The sequence below is a fragment of the Thermobia domestica genome, chromosome 10 (genome assembly GCF_964235325.1).
Source record: "Thermobia domestica chromosome 10, izTheDome1.hap1.1, whole genome shotgun sequence".
Classification (NCBI taxonomy): Eukaryota; Metazoa; Arthropoda; class Insecta; order Zygentoma; family Lepismatidae; genus Thermobia; species Thermobia domestica.
The window spans coordinates 101,657,662-101,682,169 of record NC_137463.1 but is presented as its reverse complement, the minus strand read 5'-3'; the positions used below and the strand labels follow the sequence as shown (position 1 = coordinate 101,682,169).

The 24,508-nt window shown below is 35.6% G+C and overlaps 1 protein-coding gene across 2 annotated transcripts in view; it reads left to right on the top strand.

The window, feature by feature from the left end:
- LOC145662607 (phospholipid-transporting ATPase ABCA1-like) overlaps positions 1 to 24,508 on the top strand; it is a 1,231,974-nt gene that overhangs the window by 1,019,165 nt on the left and 188,301 nt on the right. For both annotated transcript variants that reach the window (XM_081728328.1, XM_081728326.1), the window contains 2 exons: positions 925 to 1,040; positions 17,949 to 18,093. In XM_081728328.1, coding sequence (XP_081584454.1) covers positions 925 to 1,040; positions 17,949 to 18,093 — 261 coding nt within the window. The remainder of the gene's footprint in view (positions 1 to 924; positions 1,041 to 17,948; positions 18,094 to 24,508) is intronic.

Here is a 24,508-nt window from a genome sequence, read left to right as displayed (position 1 = left end):
AGATACTTCCGATTATAATATAGGGTTATTAGTGGAGATAATAACATTTCTGAATCCGTTGAACCGATTGTCAGAGACCGAGAAACAAATTGTCGCTCTCTATTAATACTTTTATTCTATCCCGATCAGCGTCGAAACCAGATATGATTAAATTCTAACAATTAGGATTTGAATGTAGGGTTAGCAGAGGAGGTAGAACCTATTCTTGAGACGATAAATCTATTCCCAACAACCGGTTCTCGATATCACTTACCGTTTAGCTTTATTACGTATCGATAGACAGATATAGGGATGTACGGATATAGCTGTTCAATAAAACTTACAATAATTCTTACGTGTAGAATACTTCGGAAGCCTAATGATAGAGAAGTAATCAATAAAGTACTAACCTCCATATCGAGGGTAGCAATTGGTATCATACTTGAAGGGTTATAGAAGTGTGCACAAAATGCAATAACTGATGTTGAATTTTGAATACACACATTAGAAAACTTAAAGTAGTTTAGTCTCTTGTTATTTGAAATCTCATTAACTCATTAGTGCACAGCGTCCGATAAATCGGACGCGTGCTTTTATTCATTTTTCGAAGAAACTGTATGTTTTCAGCCCTTGTATTCTTTGTAGTTCGTGATTCTAAGAATAGATAGTAGAATCACGAACTAGAAAGAATTAAAGGGCTGAAAACATACAGTTTCTTCGAAAAATGAATAAAAGCACGCGTCCGATTTATCGGACGCTGTGCACTAATGGGTTAAGTAGTACTCCATTAGACCCATCATACACTATGTACTTCATTGTAACCAATCTCTTGCACCGTATAATTCAGGGTGAATAGTGGATTGTTAAACTTTCAAGGAAAGGAAAAATATAAAAAATAAAACATTATACTCCAGGCACTAATAAGAAATATTTAATTCATTTCAGTTTTGTTACCTATTATTCGCTGGAATAGCCATTTTGGGTATACATGTTATTGATGTTATTCCATTTAAGAATTATGGCAACTTTGATGGAAGCGTTACGTTATTGCTTTTATACGGGTAAGTGGTTTCCTGAAGACGTTTGTAGTTTTCGCTATTAGCAATGTGTTTAATTTTACAACTATGAGATTAAATTTATAATATTCATTAGATTGCCAAAATGAATAAATGCTTCTTGCAGACTATTATCATTAGTAGCTGAAATCTCTCTTCTTCAAAAGAGGAGGATATTTTTGTAGCAATTATTGCAACCTCTCCTTTCGTTAGAATACGCATTTCAATGAAAACGTAATTGCACAAATCCGTAAAGTCACATCTTTCCAATAATTATGCCCCAGCTATCCTGCCTCCACGTCAATGAACTGAATTGGCATTTAAACGACATCGAATGCCACTATTCATTTCAGCTACCTCGAAAATTACGAATTGCACATTAATAACGGTCGATATCGATGTCTCCCCTTTCTACTCGGACGCTTATTAAGTTTAGTTATCGAAAATGACTTTGGACTGTTAGAAAATCGAGAGTACCACTATTCGTCTCAACGACACTAAATAATATTTATAGAACACTAAAATCGATTGTTTTCGAGTTGTATACATTCCAACCTTCCTCTGGCCAATGTCGAAAATTTTCAACGTAATACCATAAAAACTTCATCAAGCCTAAAGATAAGGTTAGCCATGCCAAGTATTATTTTAATTATTGGCTCAGTATTTATTGCATTATGAGATAACAAACAAACTCACATTCAACTTATATTACTTTGACACATGTTCACTGTTATAACACATTTTCAGTGTTTTTGTTTGATATTCGAATGGAGTGCTTTGGTTTGAGTTTAACGACCTTTTTCAGTGCCAAGGTTATGCGATACGAGAACTACTGTTTAACTAATATGTTAGTTTGGATTTGACGAATGTACCTGAAACAAGAATCAAACCAGAGACCGCGAGCACAGAAAGCATTTGTGTTAGCCATATTTGATTTTCAAAGCTTGTTCAGGCTTAATAAAGCCATTAATTAATCATGTATATAATGTAGCAAGTTTATAAGAACGTAGTAAATTGAAGACTAAAAAGACATTGAAATATGTTTTATGTACACCTTGTCTCAAAAAGGTTGAGCGCATTCTTTATTGCTGTTTCGAGGTAAAAATTTTCTAAGTCCAACTTCGGGTATCTTCGGGAAAAAGTAAACCAGGTTCGAACCTCGAAGCCAACCTTTGCAATGGGGAAAAATCTTGCAGATGTGTTTTTCTTCTTTTAAATATAATAAGACTTGTTACCAATTGTATATAAAAAAGCAACATAGATTGAAATACTTAATGATACAATATTTCGAAACTTTGTATTAATGTCAGCTCATGCTTGTTTGTCATTTTGCTCTCCATACTTAATGGAATATTTAGATACGTAAACGAATCTTTCCATATGTAAAAGAATGGTGAAAGTTAAGACATAGAACATTCTCTCCTGAGTACTAAAATAAAAGTCAAAGTAGAACAAAAACAGCGTTTGCAGTGGATATGAATGTAATTATTGTCTTAAATACAGCTATATATCGCTAGAAGTATTCTTCGAAGAGCGCTTGTGTTAGCTCACTGGTACGCCGTTGGATTTCAAATCTTAAGGTTGAGGGTTCGATTCTCATCTGAGTCAACGTTTTTTTTATGAAATTCTATTTTCCGCAATGCATGAAAAATTATATAAAATAATTACATTAAAATACGTCAGTTGTATATATATATAATATAACATATAATCATTGCAGAACATAGTGATTATTATGTTTAAAATATAACAGGTGTTCACAGTACGTTGGTATTCTATGATATATGTGAACGTTTAATACAAATTAAGAAAATAATATCATCGCAAGGAATAAATTATGTAGTGTATTTATTTGGAGCTATTTGTCATCGGAAGTTACTTCTGAAATTTCTCATTACAGCAAGTGATTTACGCTTTCTGAAAGGTAAAGAGACTATTCGGGTATAAACAGAAATTATTATACAAACTCCAATCTTCGTTACAGACACAAAACTCCCGATCCCCAAAAGCATGTAAACAGGAAATTTACGAACACGAAGTCATGTCTAAGAGACTTATTTATACTCCAGAAAGAAAGCAGAATAGGATTTCTTTCCAAAGAATTTCAGTTCAATAATCTGCAAGGCTTTTGTATATGGACGTGGTCCCTTTCTCTCCGCCTCTTATATATATATATATATATATATATATATATATATATATATTGTGTGTATGTTCCATCATGTAAACAAACATCCTACATATAGTGCTTATAGTCTAAAAAGTACTCTCGGGGTAAGCTATTGGGAGTTGGAGGGGGATATATATATATATATATATATATATATATATATATATATAAGTAAAAGCGATTGATATTAGTGTCGAATCCATAGTTCTCGTTGTTCCAGCTATTAATAATTACAACTCCGAAAGCGTTAAACTCCAAATTTAACTCTCATCGTAAAGCTCCTTTGTGGTTAAGCGTATAGCGTACACGCTTTCGTCGTGGGAGACCCAGATTCGGCCCCCAGCGAGAGCTCATGTAGTTCGGATTCTACGTTAATTAGTAGGTCTACGTCTCATATAGCCTCACTGCTGACGGGACGTTAAACTTAAATTCAATTCAATCGATTCAAAACCCATTATTATGGCGGGCAATAAAGGATGAAAAATAAAATGTCTCAAGTGACTGAGATTAGTGTCAAATCCATAGTTGGAGTTCGTGACACTATTACAAACACAATGTCATTTAATGCCACGTTTTGTATGAGCGACTATGCCACCTGGATTTTGAATTTACAGGAGCAACATCGAAAGCATTGCTCACACAGCTCTAAATATTTTGATGTATGTATACGTGTATATTCCAGCGAAACTCCGGAATGTCTGGAGCAACTTTTACCTAATATGGAAGACATATTACTTTCAATCTAAGAAAAAAAATATTGTGGAATTCAGATATCTCAAGGGATGGAAGTTGGGAGGAGTGACATGTAAAAATAGTGTAAAATGACTGATTGTAGAGTGTTATCCATTGTTTTCTCGGTCGTTGAGGTGAGTAGTGAGGCACTCAATGGCGTTATATCCAAATTCATCCCCGCCTTCACAGGATGAGGGGCTTGGAGATATGATTAATAAAATGTAAAAACTTACTTAAATATTTGTCAAAGTAATAGTTTTCTGGGGTCCGAAAGCGTTTCTAAGAACTTTGGAATGTAGTTTGTAACAATGTCAAGATGGGCTCTTTAATCGTATCAATTTCTCACCTTAAGAAGAAATTACCATCTCAACTAGTATATGTATCAAGCTAGCCTTCGCAATCAAGAAAAAAATTGTGTAGATGTATGTTTCGTCTTTTAAATGATATACTAAATGTAAAATCAGAGATTGAGTTGATCGGTGGGTCAAATGGGTTAAGATTTGTGAGTGGGTCAGTGGATCGTGGGTCAACAAGGCGTGACCCACTGCGAAACACCATCACTGTGACTCACACTGACCCATTGACCCACCAACCCATTCTGCTCAGTGCCTTCTAGATAGCATTTTCTGAACACTGGCAAGTTTGTCTACGTTTTACTTTCAAGACCTCCATTTTTCTTCTTTAAATCATTTGGTTTCATTTCATGAAAAAAGAATTTCAGGCTCTTTTGGATTTTGATATTTCCAGTTGTAACAATGGCAATAGGACTTACTACTTGGCTTTTGAGATGCAGACTATGAGTTTTTAGAGGAGCTAACTACTGGAAAAAATTGGTTTATTACAAATATAAGCTCTTAAGTCAGTAGAGAGGATGGCGTGGATAATGGATCAAATTTAATGACGATGTATTTTAGTGGGTCGGAGTAGGTCACAATGGTTCAGAGTTGTTTATAGTTGGTGGTGGGTCAGAGTGGGTCATGGTGGGTGAATGGGTCACGTTGGGTCATTGTGGATCACGATGTGTGGTGGGGCAGTATGTTGTGGATCCAGGTTTCATTGACCCACACCATCTTTGGTCAACATTGCACTAAAAAGGAGAGTCTCCGAAGGTCCGCGTCGGCGATTTTCTCAAATTTTGCACATAGATAGTACCCCACCAGAAAGCAATAAATCTCGAAACGGTTCACAGTACCATCTCACAGAACTCGAAATAGAGGGATTTGTTTGATTGGCTAAATTAAGACGGGCAATTTAACATATTTTTGGGGAGGGATTTTGTGGTTCGTTGGCGTTTCGTTGAGTCTCTGCCGCTGGTGGTATAATTTTCAAAACCGAAGTGGGGCCACCACGGATCGTACCTGCGGAATCACCAACTTTTGGCGAAAAGTCGCCAGTTGCGCATCGGTGGTCCACTGACGCTTACGGCATGGGGGCTTGTATCTGAAAACTAAGAGAATAAAGAAGCATGGTATCCATGAAGCTTGTTGACACTAATAAAAGTCTGAAACGATGAAACAGATGTCAACACCGGAAAACATGTATTTTATAATTTCAAAGGTATCCCGTGTCCAGGAAAAAGATTTGCCCCAAGGTTCACCGGAGGGTCTCAGGAGGGGTGCAACTAAAAATTTGAAAATGGCAAGGGGAATTAAGTAGTATGTCATTTAAAAGTATTACTAAAATTTATTTAAAAAATGGTAAGAGTCTCGAGTCTTTATGCTAACTTGTGCAAAATAGCGAGCGTTCAAGATGGTAATAAATCCTTCATTGAAAACTCCGTGACCACCTCTACAAATGTGAAACTGTGAAACTATCCAGAAGAGGTAAACACTTGTCTTACCATTGCAAAAGTATAATGCACCAAGGTAAAACAAGAAGCGACCCATTATGGGTTTATTACATCACTAATATTAAATTCTACGTTCCACGATTGTGTCTTTAAGCTAAAGGACAGGGTGATTGCTAATTATGAAATTAATGGTAGAATACAGAATGGACCCACCACCAACTATGAACCACTCTGAACCATTGTGACCAACTCCGACCCACCAACGTAATCAACTCTGACCCATGATCCACGTCCTTTTCTCCATTGACTAAAGAGGTTACACTTGAAAAAAACAAGACTGTGAAATTTTCACTTATCGGAGTTTGAATTCCTACCGTCAATCGCTCAAGCACCGCTCTGTTACAATACCGGTGGATCTGACCTTTACGATATACAATGGTAAAGTGTTTCTCATCTTCCAACTTAAGATGAATTTAAATTTATCATATATAATTATTTCTTTCTTGGCTTACATATACGTTTCAGTAGAAAACAGGATGAAATTTGAAAGTATCAAATGAAGATAAAGTAGACCAACGTAAGAAAAAGAGAAAGAAAAACTAGTTTTCCATATAATTAAGCATGCCGTACTAATTTAAAATGCTCATGAAATTAAGCTTGGAATACAAATGTTATGTCCATTTTTCTCACAACTTTATGGTTTGATTGCCTTATGCTCTAAACGATTCATATATTAAACACCAGCTTCAGCAATTATTATAATAGAAAGCAGTGGGTATAAAATGCAAATGACTGTACTTTTCATTCCTCAATGGGTTCTCAACTAATATCAATCGTTTTCAATAATTTTTACAAATCAACCCACTACCAATTTCCAATATATAGAAAATCCCCCCCCCCCGCTCATAAAACACATTTTTAAAAATGCCAGGACACGTTCTGTTTATTTTTAATAAAGAGTTATATACTGAATTTTAGCTCTCTAAGTTGAACTGTTTGTAAGATACTCAGTTTCTCGCAAAAATTCGGACACCTACTCCCCACTAAGGATGTGTGTTATAATGAAAGTGATACGCGTATGATAATTTTCCAGTTGGGATTGGGGTCTGATTATATACCAAATGTCATTTCATTTGACTTTGCAATTTGAACGTGATAATCACGCAGACATAGTTACTTTCAGTTTTTTATACTAGGTATAATAATTCATATATTACAGGTGATTCAAATTTTTTTACAGCAGTTAGCTCCTCTAAAAGCTCACAAGCTGTATCTCAAAATTGAACTCCTATTGCTATTGCCACTCTTACAATTGCAAATATCAAAATCCAAAAATGCCTGAACTTTTTTTCATTAGAAACAAATGAAAAATAAGAAATAATAAACACTTCTGACCAGAGTATATACACTTGTTTATTAAAAACTAAATTCCAGTGTAACAGTTTCAACAACGTAACGTTGTCTTCATCAGACACTAACTCTGATGAAGACAACGTTACGTTGTTGAAACTGTTACACTGGAATTTAGTTTTTAATAAACAAGTGTATATACTCTGGTCAGAAGTGTTTATTATTTCTTTAGTGAGTTCCAGAGTCGTGATGGATAGAGTTGCATGAAAAATAAGAAAAATGGAGATCTTGAAAGTAAAACGTAGACAAGCTCACAAGTGTTCAGAAGATGCTGTCTACAATGCACTGAACAGAATGGGACGGTGGGTGGTTGGGGGTCGTTTCGTCCAAAGATATTTCGTCCTAAGAATTTTCGTCCAGAGACATTTAGTCCAAACACATTTGGTCCAGGGACATTTGGTCCAAAGGGCAATTTGTCCAAAGAACATTTTGTCCAAAAGACAATTGGTGCAAAGGACATTTCGTCCAAAAGACATTTGGTCCAAAGGACATTTCGTCCAAAAGACAATTGGTCCAAAGGACATTTCGTCCAAAACACAATTGGTCCAAAGGACATTTCGTCCAAAACACAATTGGTCCAAAAGATATTTGGTCCAAAGGAAATTTCGTCCAAAAGACAATTGGTCCAAGGGACATTTCGTCCAGGGATGTTTAGTTCAAAGCACATTTCGTCCAAAGAACATTTGGTCCGGTAACGCTTGAGGGTCAAGGGTTTGCTTCTATTAGAAGAGTAACAGTGATGCATATAACATTACGACTCACAAGTAATACCTCCCAAGTGTAACACTCCAATTTTGAAAAAATAGGCAGGTAGATACTACACATAAAATAAACGAATACGTGTTTTTTCTGCGGAAAAGTGGTTTTAGGGAGGGGCAAAAGCCTCTACTCAAAATTTTCAAAGTTGACGCCCGAAAGGCAAGAAGTGGACCGAAGGGAACGAAATTGTGCACAGATATTGCAGACTTAAAATGAGGGAATACGTGTTTCGTATTTTCCTGGAAAAAATGGTTACGTGGGGCACAGACCCCCTCCAAACCTTTGATCACGAAATATCAAAAGTACTTATAACAGTATGTCAGATGTGTGTAAAGAACATGAAGAATTACAACGAAACTTTGAGTAGGGATAATACGCAAAAAATAAATAAATATGTTTTTTTTATTTTCTGCGGAAGAACGGTTTTAGGGGCAAAAGCCCCCATCCAAAAGTTTGATACTTGAGGCCCGAAAAGTCACAAGAAATGAACCAAAGTGAATGAAATTGTGCAGAGATATTGTAGACATAAAATGAGGGAATACTGGTTTCGTATTTTCCTGAAAAAAAAAAAAAAAGAAAAGAAAAAGGTTTGGGTGGGACACAGACCACTACAAAACGTTGATCGTGAAATATCAAAAGTGCTAATAAAAGTATGTCAGAAGTGCTTAAAGGACATGAAGAATTGGAACGACACATTGTGTAGGAACAATACGCAAAAAATAAACGAATGCAAGTTTATTTTCTGAAGAAAAACGGTTTTAAGAGACAAAATCCCCCACCCAAAATTTTAAAATTTGAGGCCTAAAAGGCAAGAAGAAGTGTACAGAATTGAATGAAACTGTGCACAGATATTGTAGACGTAAATTAAGGTAATTGGGTTTCGTATTTTCCTGAAAAAAAAAAAAAAAGCGGTTGCGTATATCACGGACCTTTAAACTGTTGATTACGAAATGTCAAAAGTGCAAATAATTATACGTCAGAGGTTCTTAAAGAGTATGGAGAATTGCAACGAAACCTCGTATAGGGACAATTCGCAAAACAATAAACGAAACGTGTTTTAATTTGTGCGGAAAAACAGTGTTGGGGCCTAAGCCTTCTCCGAAAAAAAGTAAATATTACCGTAATAGCGCATGAAGTAGTGGACTAAAGCAAATGAAATTGTAGGTAGACATTTTAGAGACCCTATGTAAAATAAGGTCTTTCGTGTTTCTGAAGTGTCCCTATCCGTTTTGTTTCAAATTTGACACATCAACAGCAAACAGGAAATTAATCGACACGTGTTTTTGTTTATGCGGAAAATCATTGTAAGGGTTAAAGGTGCCTCCTGAAATGCTATAAAATACACTATACTGTTTGTGCTTGTTGTTGATCTGCCAAATTTGAAGAAATCAGATGGAGACACTTGTGAAACACGAAAGGCCTTATTTTACGTATCCAATATCTATCTTCATTCGCTTCGGTCCACACCTTCCGCCACTCAACGCCTCGGTCCGCTCAACAGTTTTTTCTTTTCAGGAAAATACAATATCTGTATACAATTTCATTCACTTCGGTCCACTTCTTCTTGGCTTTCGGGCGTCAACTTTCAAAAGTTTGGGTGGGAGTTTTTGCACCCTATAACCCTTTTTTCGCAGAAATTAAAAAACCCGTATTCAATTATTTTTTGCGTATTGTCCATACACAAAGTTTCGTTGCAATTCTTCATGTAAATTTAGGCACTTCTGACATACTGTTACTAGCACATTTGATATTTCATGATCAAAGGTTTGGAGGGGTCCGCGCCCCACACAACCATTCTTTCTAGAAAAACACGAAACCCGTATTCTTTCATTTTTCGTCTACAATATTTGTGTACGATTTCATTCATTTCGGTCCACTTCTTCTTGCCTTTCGGGTGACTTTCAAAATTTTGGCTGGGGGCTTTTGCCTCCTAAAACAGTTTTTTCCGCAGAAAATAAAAAACACGTATTTATTTATTTTATGTGTAGTATCTACCTGTCAAATTGTTATCAAAATTGGAGTGTTACACTTGGGAAGTGTTACTTGTGTAGCTTCTTATTTCTAAAGGAAATTTTGAAATAGAGATTTATTCCGCAATTTTCTTTTTGATAAAACAAATATATGCTGAGATATTCAGAAAAAACGTAAACGCCTGAAAACTAAATGGTCACCTTTCTTTGCTTTCATTAATAATTTTACAAAAATACAGTTTTAGCTTCGCAGAAATACAGTTGTAGCTTCGTTGGTTAAGGAATTCACCTCCCAAAATGATAAACAACCCTTTGAAGAGCATACTCCTTCTTCATTTGTGGACAACATTGCCTCCGCATGGTCTTGTACTTGGTTTGAGACTTTGCAATGGATATCTTAAATGTACTGTGCTGTACCGAGAAAATTAATATGAAAGCAAAACTATATACTATATTTGCATAAGGAGTAACACTAAAATAAAAATACAAGACAAGTTAACAATTCTGGTTTGTCATACAACTCACTAATTATGTAGAAACGTCTGCCGAAGTTACACACTATCAATAGTCTACGAATAGAAACCAGACTTGTGGTTAACCTGAAAAGATACGTATATTCTACACGAAATGTTCCAACTTTCATCTTATATTTGTCAATCACTTTTCACAATGTTGCAGCCAAGAATGTGACTGTTTAAGAGTATTATCTTTGGACACTAAGAATATGTTTCACACATGTGTATTTTTCTATTCTCAGTATTTCTTCAAAGATATTTGACACATAATTTTTCACTTTTCTAACACAAGGGTTTGAATACCTAATATTTAACTTACTCAAATTTAAACTCCATTAATTTTAGTTACCGGTACTTATTTTAGAACTATTTCATTCACAACATGAAAATTTTAGATGTCATGTTAGCAGTTATTACAGCAACATACTTCACACTGCAACCTTTCCCTCACTCCTGTTGTTCGGCCATCTAGTTTTCAGGCGTTTACGTTTTTCTGAATATCTCAGCATTATTTGTTCTATCGAAATGAAAATTGCGGAATAAATCTCTATTTCAAATTTCCTTTAGAAATAAGAAGCTACTGAGTCATAATGTTATATGAATCACTTTTACTCTTCTAATAGAAACAAACCCTTGACTCCCAAGCGTTACCGGACCAAATGTTCTTTGGACGAAATGTCCTTTGGACCAATTGTCTTTTGGACGAAATGTCCTTTGGACCAATTGTATTTTGGACAAAATGTCATTTGAACCAATTCTCCTTTGGACGAAATGTCCTTTGAACCAATTGTCTTTTGGACGAAATGTCATTTGGACGAATTGTCCTTTGGACCAAATGTCTTTGGATTAAATGTCTCTGGACGAAATGTTCTTTGGACGAAATATCTTCGGACTAAAAGGGTGGCCACCCGGTGGGCCAGTGTGAGTCACGGTGAGTGGTGTTTCGCAGTAGGTCACGTCCTTTTGACCCACGATCCACTGACCCACTCGCAAATCTTGACCTATTTCACCCACTTACCAACCGACCCACTTACCAACTCCATCTTTGATTTTAACACGTCTTGTTTAATTTAAAATACGAAACATACATCCACATAATTTTTTCATAGTTGTAATTGATATGATTAAATAGCCCATCTTGAAGTGGGTACAAATTACCTTCAAAAGTTTTTAGAAACGCTTTCTCACCCCGAAAACTATGAATTCGACAAATATTTAAGTAATTTTTGAGATTTTATTTTTAGCTCTCCCAGGCCATCATCCTGTGAAGATGGGGATGAATTTGGATGTAACCTCCATTGGGTGCATCACTATCCATCTCAACGACCGAGAAAATTATGGATAAAACACTAAGATCAGTCGTTTTACATTATCCCAACTTCCGTAACTTCATACTACTACAATATTTTCTTCTTAGATTGAAAGTAATGTCCCCCAAGTTTGGTAAAGGTTGTCCCAGACATTCCAGAAATACGCTGGAATATTCATTTATACAGGAACATTAAAATACATAGAGCTGTGCGAGCAATGCCTTCGATGCTGTCGTTGTAAATTGAAAATCAGGCTGACATGTTCGTTCAGAAGTGTTGCTATTTATCTCCGTGATAACGAAACGATGAACTCTACACTAATATCGGTCGTTTTGAATCATTGTATATGTTACTCCCTTCGACTCTCCTTATTAGATGTGCTGGGGGATCTTACTCCTACTGGAAGTTGAACTTAAACTTAAAGGTCATCAGAACTGCTCCCAATTAATTTGGGGACCTCGAAAGATATGGGTTGTATACTAACATTGGTCATTTTCAATTATTTCTACATGTCACAAATTTCACACACTCCTTCATTGTGTTAATGAGGGCTTAACTTACATGGCATCGGAAGTGCCACTCTTTATCTAAGAGACCTCCAAAATTATAGATTCGACACTAATGTAGGTCTTTTTTTATAATTTTGATGTCAGCTCCTTTCATTCCTCCTAGGACAGCAAACGGATACTGCTACCGCTAGGACTAAATTTGGTCTTAAATGGCATTAAAATTTCTACCAATTAATTTAGCGAACAGTGCTGCATTTAGAAGCTCGGCGTCCCTACGCACTTTTGCTCTCGGCGCCCCCAATAACTACATATTTCTCCGCCCCTTGATCCCTAACTTACAAATAAAACTTAATTCGAATATGCTTAATTAGTGAATTTATTGCAGTTAAATACCACTCACTAGATGCTACAGCTACAACTACGTAACAAAAAATAAATGGGAAACATGTTCTGAATTATTTTCAGATTTCTTACGCTATCATTAAATATATTAGAATAGTAAAAGAGGATTGCTCATGAAATAGTATATTTGCTCTCGATTTTTTAAAACTTTTTCATACGAAGAAAATTAAAATTTTAAACTTTGCGCTCTTCAAATATGTTGCCCTCTAGGCACGGGCCTAGTTGGACTAATGGGAAATGCGGCACTGAAAACTTACGCTTCGGCTCTAATATCGGTTAATTTCGATATTTTTTTTTCTTTGTCGCTGCGTAATCACCCTGGGTGCTAATGGGAGCTTAATTGGACTTGAATTGAAAGTAGAACTGTTTACCTAAGCGGCCACGAAACTATGGATTCGATACTAATATCGATCCTTTTCTAGCATTTTTGATATGTATCCCGACAGTACTCTTTTCCAGATTGTAAGAAATATGGTTAAAATTGCTGTAGACATATCAGAATTATGTCGAAACATACACATACATTCACTTTCATATATATAAATACAGAGTGAGCGAGCGAGAAAGTGAGAGAGAGCGACCAAAGGCATCACCACTTCCACATTGCAAAAGCATATATCAGGTATTGAATTGAAAATCTATGTAAAGACCTTCTGCTGTGGCATGCTCCATAAGGAAAATTCCAGTCTGATCACGTGACCTTTGGGGTTCATGAATTTCTTGCGAGCGTTCCGACTTTGGATTCTCTGTTTATACTATCTTTTAATGCCTCGGATATTTTTTCAAGAATATCAATGACATGCTGTAATACGAATGTTGAGAAGTAACCTCTATATGACAAATAGCTGCAAATAAATACACTACATAATTTATTTATTGCGATGATATTATTTTCTTAATTTGAATTTAACATTCACATATATCATAGAATACCAACGTACTGTGAACACCTGTTATATTTTAAACATAATAATCACTATGTTCTGCAATGATTATATGTTATATATATACAACTGACGTATTTTAATGCAATTATTTTATATATTTTTTCATGCATTGCGGAAAATAGAATTTCATAAAAAAACGTTGACTCATATGAGAATCGAACCCTCAACCTTAAGATTTGAAATCCAACGGCGTACCAGGGAGCTAACACAAGCGCTCTTCGAAGAATACTTCTAGCGATATATAGCTGTATTTAAGATAATAATTACATTCATATCCACTGCAAACGCTGTTTTTGTTCTACTTTGACATTTATTTTAGTACTCAGGAGAGAATAATGTACTATGTCTTAACTTTCACCATTCTTTTACATATGGAAAGATTCGTTTACGTATCTAAATATTCCATTAAGTATGGAGAGCAAAATGACAAACAAGTATGAGCTGACATTAATACAAAGTTTCGAAATATTGTATCATTAAGTATTTCAATCAATGATGCTTTTTTATATATAATTGGTAACAAGTCTTATTATATTTAAAAGAAGAAAAACACATCTGCAAGATTTTTCCCCATTGCAAAGGTTGGGTTCGAGGTTCGAACCTGGTTTACTTTTTCCCGAAGATACCCGAAGTTGGACTTAGAAAATTTTTACCTCGAAACAGCAATAAAGAATGCGCTCAACCTTTTTGAGACAAGGTGTACGTACCGTCACAAAAATTTTACATATTAACAAACCGTCTTGAGATATTGATAATAGAAAGTATACACATAATATTGAATAGTATAACGAGAAGGTAAGTTAGATGCAAAATTTGAAATATGTTATAGCTGAACCTGAGTTTTCTACATAGCGTATAATTCTAATATGAGCATAAGTGTCATTTTCATTTCCCACTAATGGATAGATAGAAGTTTTTTTTACCACCATGTGCCATATAGACTTTTGAAGTTGCCCACATGAAATAGGTTCTGACATTAAAATTTAATCAAAGCGCTTGTAATATCGTCAACCTGCTATGTGTAGCTCTTCTACTTGTTACATAAAACAAGGATATCGATCTAGGCAATGCCTTGACGACAGTCTTAATGTAATAATTACAATGATCCCTAAAATGTTGAATGGAAAAATAATGATAGGTTACCTTTTTGATTATTTAATTGAGAACCGGCAAATTTATACAAAATTTGGAATCGACCAACCTGTAACACCGAGACGTATCTAGAGATTGTGATTTTTAAGCACTCATTGTCGACATTAATTGGCTTCCGACATAAAACTTAGCATTTAAAATATAGATTGAGAATAAATAATCGTAGGAAATCATAAAGAAGGCGACTTTTCGTAGAAGATAGTACAGTGGAGTCGATTCGTTTTCCAGAATATAATGATCTTATTACAGACCTTCAGTCGGAAGTATCCTCGGTGTTTTCCAAAATTATGGATAAAACGAAATGAATAAATATAGTTAATAGACAAACTAACTGTAATTTTCAAAAGTTTGTATCAAATATCTAAGAATTGAGAAATTATAGAACATTGGAACAGGAAAAAGTGCTAAAAAGCAGTAAATAATAAAAAGTGTTAAGAAGCAATTCGTCTACGCTAATAACATAAGTTCTTATTTAAGTCAATTTATTATAAAGCAATGCTTTTTCTAACCTACACCTGAAGTATATCTATACATAAAATTTATTATAATTTATTACTAAGATATATAAAAGAAATTTTGAAGTCTGTGCTGCCAAGTCAAAAAATTAATGATTAAAATAAAATTGAATGTACAATGATAATTTAGCGAGATATTGTTTATTTTGCTCGGCAAATACCTTAAAAGTTATTACGCTTATTGTTGTAGTCACACAAATTTAACAGAAACGTAAAACACAATTACACAGAAACGTAATTACAAAAGTATGATTTCATGAAAGGAAAGTGTGACTTTTGCAAGTTATTGTTTCTAACAGTTGGAACTGTAACCAATCTCGACCAAAAATAACGAACTTAAGCATTTATTTCTGAATAATCTGATTTTTAGATATGAGAGAGTAAGGAGTAATATTAGATAGTTTACTGCAAGGATTTCTTCTTCTTTTAATTATAATAAAACATGCTGAAATTTTATTAAGTGTAGAAAAAAGTTACACTGATTGAAATAATTAACATATGTTTCTTAACTAGATATACAGATGTATGTGAGCACACACTAGCTTTGCCATTTATGTTTCCATACGTGAAAGACCATTTCCCACAAATAAACAGCGAACATAGTTCTCGCATCCGTAATAAAATAAAATAGATAAAAGAAGAAAAAGTAGCATTTGCAATTGATATGAATGTCATAGTCTTGAAAATTCATTTACATTTCGCCAGACTGGGCTTAGCAGCGTGTTTGTGTGAGCTCGGTGGTAAATTACAGAACTTCTAATCGTAAGGGCGTGAGTTTGATTATCGTTTGGGTCAAACTTTTGGTATGTAACGCTATTTTCATCAATTCATGAATATTTATATAAAACAATTACATTAAAATAAAAATAATTACATTAAAATAAATGAGAAGTGCTTATATAAATTCATATATTCATTTCTGGATATAAGTAATTATTATGTTTAAAATATATCTGAGACGTGGTAGGTGCTGATGAAAACATCGGTTATTATATGTGAATTCTAAATGTAAATTCAAAAAGCCATGTAATAGTAATAAGTAATTTGCGAAGTGTATTTATCTTCAATAATTTGTCATACGGATGTTACTTCTCAATATTCTCATTACAGCATGTGATTTATGTTATTCAAATATAGTCAGATGTATAATAAGAACATGCAGAAATAAACAGAGAATATTCAAAATTGGATCATCTTTTTTAAATACATTTTCAGTCCAATAGTCTGAAATGCTTTTGTATATGGAAGTGGTACTGGTTTGGTCTCTCTCTCTCTCTTTGTCTTTGTCTTATGTATGAATGTATGTGTATGTTTCAACATAACTCTGGTACGCCTGGAGTAATTTTAACCAAAATTTCTTACATATATTACTTACAGTCTGGGAAAGAACACTGTAGGGGCAAGCTCTGTAGCCCACCTATGAAGCGTGGGAGAGAGAATATTGTAATGTCTTTCGGTAGACTCAATAATAGTACGGGATTTAATCCTTCACCAAATTTATCGGTCTATCACACTTTCTCGGGCTTTCAGCCAGGTGAAAATATTAACTTCTAACGTTCTGAATGCAACGTTTGTATACAAAACGTTAGAAGACAATATTTTTCCCTGGCCTGATAGCCCAAGAAAACTTACTTCAATCACGTTGCCAGGAAACATTCAACCCTTTCTCCGGCACGAACTATATTTTCCGTAATAAAACTCATATGACCTGAGATCGAATCAGGGAAGTTTCACTACCGGTCAGCACACTTCCACACTATTACCATATTCTAATTTTTATACTCGATCAATGAAAGGGAAGTATTGTAATCGCGAAGAGAGTCGAATTCGAGTTTTAGTCGATTTTCTTGTTTCCAGAACAGAAGTGATGTCCCAATGCCATCCAACCTGTTCGTCCGTTTGTATTTTCTATAATTTTCTAGAAGATATACTGTTTAACGTGTCTTGTCCAAATTTTAAACCTAAACTTTTTATAAGATTCTACGGAAGGGTTTACTGAACTTCCTTCCTAACTAAAAAAAAATATGTATAATTTTTTGAAGGGTGCAAATAGAAAAGTGTGATTTAATAGAAAACGACTCTTTACGTTTTGTTCATTTTACATAAATTAATATTTAATTAATAACCATATAATAAATAGTTCCTCTAGTACAAACCCAAAAACGGTAGTTTACTCTTTGGAATGAGTTTTTTTCGGACAATTAAAAAAAAACTATTCAGACAACACAAGTATTTCTTTGCATATTTCATAAATAAATACTTCATTAACTAATCTACAATATAGTGTAAAACGTTTTTCATTAAAACGTTTACAGAGGATACTTTGCTTTTTCCGTGAGATATCTTCGGAACAAATTTTAGGTAAACTATCAAGTTGATTCTGTTCTTATTTTATAAATAAATACTTGATTATCGATCTTACAACACGACATAAATCACCTTGCATGAGAAATGTCACAAAGGGAGTTTGCTTGTGGAATGAGTTTTCTGCAATATAAAGTTTTCCTAAAACACCTATTATAATTTTGTTCACAATTCGTAAGTAAATGTTTCTGTAATAACTAGAGCATGATGTAATTTAATTTAAGAAGTGAAAGCGAGAAAGTTTAATGCCTGATCCCGTACCCATTATTGCTTTGGAGATTCACGGTTTAAAGTTTAATGTGGAAGGTTTAAGAAAATAAGGATTCTATATGTATTAGGTATTGTAATATTTATTCACTCTTTATTTCAGATGGGCATCTGTTCCAATGATGTACGTAGGAAGCTTCTTGTTTATAGTGCCAAGCACAGCTTTTGTACTTTTAGCGTGCGCAAATCTGGGTGTAGGAATTGGTCCTTTATTGATAGTTAACTTCCTTATGGGATTACAAAATCAGGTAAGTTTATGTTAAATTTACATAATTTACAAATAATTGATAAGGATTTGATCACATGCCATCATATTATGCATGAGTCTGTTAACCCTGGCGTGCAATTTTGAACTTGAATATTACCACGATCCACTTCAAATAAATAAAGAAAGGAGATACAATGTGTACCAGTTCTTTGAGGTAATCCCGACAAACTTCTACAATGAGAGCACATATTGGCCACTAAAAGTAGAAGTAAGAATGTGGTAGTAAAAACATGGCGAAAAAATATCAAATGACATAGTGAGTTTCACGTAGAAAATCCTCTGATCATTTTTGACGCAGAAAACAACGTTGTTATTTATATAATATGGCATATAATTTCTTAGGGGAATTAGATATTTAAATTTGCCAAAGAACTTTAACATCCTGACGCTATTTAGAATTCAACAAATTATGTCCATTATTATTGATTGAAAGAATGAAGATCCGGCTGAACTAATGTGTAATAGCATATTACGACTTAATGATTAGTGTTGTTGCTTCAGTATGAAAGCTCCTCTTCCAATTTTCGGTGGGGTATATACCTAGGAATATATATATCCAAACCAAATGAGCTATTACCGAGAATCGAACAAGATTTCCCAATTCAAAAGTACACGTTCTTTCGCCTAGCCACGATGAAGCTTTTTTTCAACACTTTAAATATCCGTCTACCAAGGTTTTTGGCTATTCATTATTTGAAGTTCAACTCATCTTTCATGAAAATGATATGAAACATGGGCTTAGTTCGAAATGAGATTTCGTTTATATATATATGGCGACGCTGAAAATGGAACTTAAAAATCCAAATCAACCCAACAACCAAGTCAGTTTTTCCCAGTGAAAATGGCTTCACCGCTTTATTTTGAATTACACAAATAGGTAAGGGGATTAACCTTAACGATAATAGGTGAGAAATATATCGAGACGAAGGTAGGTGCTAAATATTAAAGAAACAATCCCATAATTTGTCTCCTGAAATTTAGCTAAACTCTGGCGAAGTATAATTCAGGATAATTCAGTAGTTCTCGACATGTGCGGTAACGCCCCCGAGGCGTTCTCGTTATCAAAGAGAGTACCACAACAAAGAGCGAGGATTGGAACGATAGACTACTCGGCACGCGTTTACGTTTTCATGAAATATTATTTTTTCCCATTATTAGATGAAAGCCATTATGTATTTTACAAATAATCAAAACTTTAGACTTTTTACAAATAATAATAATTCTGAAGAAAAGAAACAAACTGGTTAGGGTATTACTTGTTTTTACTAATGAGTAATTTGAATTAATCTTGCTACGTTGTTATGGTAAGTGTGCCTATGTGTACTTATACAAAGCAATAACACTTCAGAAGGGAAAAGGATTTTCCTTCCGTAGAATTGAGAAGTGGGTAAGTAGTAGAACGGTGTGTTGTGAAGTCAACAAAGCAACGGGAGTGTTAAGCCTGAAACTGCCCGTGCTTTTGCGTGGTTTTCTGTAGAATGGTATTCACCTCCACTCTTAATGTGATTAATTTACATTCGATTTTCAAACGATTAGTTTTAATGTAATGTGTGAAGCTTATGTTTTGAGTTAACAACGTGCATTTAAAAACACTCTTTAATATGCCTGAAAAGAAAAAAATGTATAGTAAATATTTAACTTAAAATTTGAAATTTGGATTCTTCCGATCTCCTTCAAATGTATAACTTCCCTCCTGCCTTCTTTGTGTAAATAAGTACGTTTCTGAAAAAATTATGCTAAGCGACTGAAAGAACCACTACTAAAACTTCACTAAGACGGAGTCGGTAACCATATTTCGCTCTTCCATTATTAACAATGAACATATCAGAGTTAAAACACTGAAGAGAAAATGCTTGTAAACTCTTCACAGAATGCCGAAAAAGGACTCATTTCTTCTTATAAAGTTTCTTTTATCATAACAAAATGTGAACAACCTTATACTATCGGAGAAGGAGTGATATTACTCGCAGATAAAGATATCTAATACTATGCCACGTTGACTGCCAAGGTGATTTGAGGGTACTGGTCCCAGGAGGCCATAAATTTCTTCTTACCTTTGGCTCCATTCTGGATAGTCATGTCACATTTTTGTCGCGATATTTTGCTTCTCCCAAAAACGTACCAATGAAGCCGAGCACCATATGTCATGCTCATGGTCTCACAATAATGTGTGACAATGAGCATCATATATGATGCTCAAGAACCTGAATAGGTTAGTAATTTGTGATATCAAGCATGAGCTTCATATATGGTGCTCATGACCCCACAGAAAAATGTGACCACCACATATAATGCTCAAAACAGTCAACCTGCTAAGACTCGGCTCAAGAACCTGTATTAAAATCATTTTCTTGAGTAAGAAAAGTTTTTCAAAAGAATTGACGAAATGGCTACTGGCGTTTATCAATACATTTTAAAATAGAGAATTTATAGTGCAGATTGAAGAGTCAACGGTTCGTGATAACGAAGCATTACTACTAGCTAACGTCTGTTTCATTAACCAAAATGACGAGCTTGAGGAGCAAGTATTGTTGGCTGAAAACTTATATATTGGCTCTTTAACATATAAGAAAGATAAATATTTTTAAAGGAAACAATATCACTTCTGTAAACATTGTAGCGTGAAACCGCTGGAACCGCATTCATGTTGGGCGATATGGCGAGCTTGTAATTCGTTTTAAAAAGGAATATCTTGTGTAATGATCTTCTATTTCATCATTCGTGACCACCATCTTGTTGCAAAGAGTTTTAGTGTCAGGTTGCACGAGTCTTGAGTTAGGTTATAAGCGCCCTTCAGAAAATGAAGTCCCATCCCTTGAACCCTGTCAAGAAAAGACGAAGAATTTGAACGTCTTCTTGTACACAAGCAGTTGAGTTGGCTGTCAAAAGAAGTGAATTAGCTGCACGTTTATGAGCATTTTCTGAACATGGTAGTTGAGTGTCTTCAGACGATTGCTCCAAGTCTTAAGTGTTGGTGTAGCCTAACTGAATGATATGTTCGATAAACTCAAAGAAGACAACACAAAGCTACACGACCATCTTACGATTAATTTAATCCGTCGAAAGTTTAATCAATTTTCTAGTTTTTAATCAATTGAAAACGAAGGGAACCTAATCAATTAAAATGTTGGGATCTTTTGCTTTCACACAAAACGCTCAAGAAAGAAATGGAAAGTAAATTTCAAGACCATTGTGCCTTGAAGTACCAACTTGGATGTTCCATCCATTTTTAGTGGTAGAACCGAAATTCAACGAAGATCGCAGAAGGAACTGATTGACTTGAAACAACCCCATGGCGTAAGCGTCGATGAGCAATTAGCGATATCTAGCCAAAAATTGGAGTTCATATTAGATTACGAAAATTCATGGTGTTGTTGATGTCGAGACAAATTTATGGAGGTAAACTGCTCGGCAATAAACATATAACTAATGAATAGACGACTAATGTAATGCTTTGTTTGATGATACATCATTTTAATCCCACCTTTTGATTTGTGTATGAACCCTTGTTAGTAGTTGTCCCTTTACCTCAATGAACAGTTATGTATGTGCTATTCAATCGTTCCGAAATATGGGCAAAATAGAATGCAAATCTGTGACGTGCAAAGTTACTATTTTCATCCACGTGAATCAGTTTAATACTGTGAAGAACTTGCAAATACCATAAAATACTGAAGATCAACTGTTAACTAAGAGTAGAAACAAGTATCCAAGCGGTTAGTTTGAAAGAAGTGAGTCGATATCTGAGGAAAGTCGCTCAGTGATAGGGCGGAGTAACGTTGGATTGCTGAAAGATAGTTACGAAGTGGTATAAATGTTACACAGGAAGACAATGATCGTCTAAAAATAACAACTTCTCTTAAGGACAACTTCACTGAAAAATAAACCAAATGGAATATATTTTAACTGGTCAGGAAGAATCAATAGAATTATGAATTTTCAATCAAACGGTGGCCCAGCGCCTTCTGATATATGATCTTGGTAGTAGGATTGCGGAAAAGAAACCATTTGTTCAAGCAGAAAACTTTGCAGAAAGATACTCCGGGGCCAAAAACATAAAATATTATAAAGATTGGAACGATGAATAATGGAAGAGGTCACTCTGGACCGTTGAATCTATATTTCAAGCCTCTTATTGCTAGACGTTTTTGTGTCGTCATCCCGAAGAGCTCATTCGTCTTGACAGCGTAATACCTAGAGCAAGGCATAATAAAAGTAGCATCATTATTTGAGGATGCTTTACAGACTACCAAGTTGATAATTTCGTTCCAATTAATGGAATAATGGGCAAGTACGTGCTTCACAACGTTTAAATGAGACATGCAATTCCATCAGAAACGCTGATTTGAGGTAGTAAGTTTGTACTGCAACAGAGTTACCATCCCAACACATTCTTCCAAGCTATATAGTAATTTTCTGCAATGTAAAGACGTTTATATCACCAATAAATGGAATAGTCACCACAAAGGAAATGAAATGAAATCTTTGAGTTTTACGTTCCACAGTTATACCGGCTACGCTAAAGGAGACGGTGATGATGACAATTGTGAAATATTGCAATGAAGAAAATGGTAGAAAATGGAAGAATCTCGATGAAACCTACGCACACGGTGTTTGTCCACCATAAAGATCACTTGGTGCGAACTGGGATCGAACCACAGTAGGGTGGGGACACTTGGCGCTTTTTTTCCTACTACGCATGCGCAAACCCTTGACGCTGATTGGCTGGCGCAGGTCACGTGACCCCGCCAGGCCCCTTGACGCTGATTGGCTGGCCACGCCCCCTGACGCTGATTGGTCGGCGCCGGCCACGCCCCTTGACGCTGATTGGCTGGTGCCCGCCACGCCCCCGGTCACGCTCTTTTACGACCTCCTATCTACTGCACCGATTGGCTGGCGCGGGACCCCCGCCGATTGGCTGGCGTCGGACCTCGCCACCTTAACGCTGATTGGCTGGCGGCGGACCCCGCCCCCCTTGACACTGACTGGGCGGTTGGCGCCGGACCCCGCGTTCCCTTTTATGAGTTCGTGCGCCGGCCACGCCCCTTGACGCTGATTGGCTGGCCACGCCCCCTGACGCTGATTGGCGGGCGTCGGTCACGCCCCTTGACGCTGATTGGTCACGCTCTTTTACGACCTCCTATCTACTGCGCTGACTGGCTGGCAGCGGACCCCCGCCGATTGGTTGGCGCAGGACCACGCCGATTGGTTGGCGTCGGACCTCGCCCCCTTGACGCTGATTGGCCGGCCACGCGCACCTCGGGATATGGGAGTTTGCCACATGCCACATAAGATTCGTTCCCTTTTATGGGCACTTTACGAACACATAGCAGAGCAGATATCACATTCTTCATCCACCTATTTAACATAGCACATATTACACAGAGACTCGTTCCCTTTTATGAGCACTCTTTTAAACAGCAAAGACTCGTTCCCTTTTATGAGCACTTTACAACCACATAGCAGAGCAGATATCACATTCTTCATCCACCTATTTAACATAGCACATAGCAGAGTATGGCTTATTTTCTTTTACGGGGGTAGCAACCCCCAACCCTCCTCCTTTCTCATCCAGGGCTTGGGACCGGCAATGGCGGAGTTTTAAAAAATAATACCATCATACTCTCATAAATGAATAAAGCATAATATCATTAGCATCAATAGTGGTGAGTGAGAATTTGTTTAAGAAATCGTGCAGTGAATAACCAGATGCACGACATGCTAGATATAGAAAACAGTAATGTCCACAAAATTGAGATAAATCACCTTGAATACGTCTATTATTCCATGTATAATACATACAGTTTCGTTTTAAAAACCTTATATGATGTTGTATATAGGGAGGTATACCATAGCTATCGAAATACTCTCCCACACTCATATTAGATATATAAACAGCAACCCAATGTTCACCAGGCTTATCACTAGAATCAGTGTTTATAATTATGGCGGCTGGAAATGTATGAATAAACAGAGGTAACTCATCTGCGGCATACACACCAATAAAATGATCTTTAGGTAGATTTTGTTGTAGTGCCTCATAAATTTCAATTGTATTTAACATTTTTTAATTAATATATATTTTTCTCTGGAAATCAATTTCTAATTCTGAAGAGAATTCACCATAAATAATTGTTGTTACAGGAGATGGCAGTGCTTCTTTAAAATGAACCTCTAGGCGTACACTTCCTTGCCGTTGTGGACTAGTATGAAATCCAGCACTAGCACTAGAATCGGGAGTTAAATCAAACACCAGTAGAGTATAAGCATTAGGATATTCGGCGAGTGAAATATTATTACCTTGATTAGAATAATAAATACCTGAACCTGTAAATAACGTGGAATATGCTTGTATATATAGCTTATTATCAAAATCAGGTTGTAGTGGTTTGGAT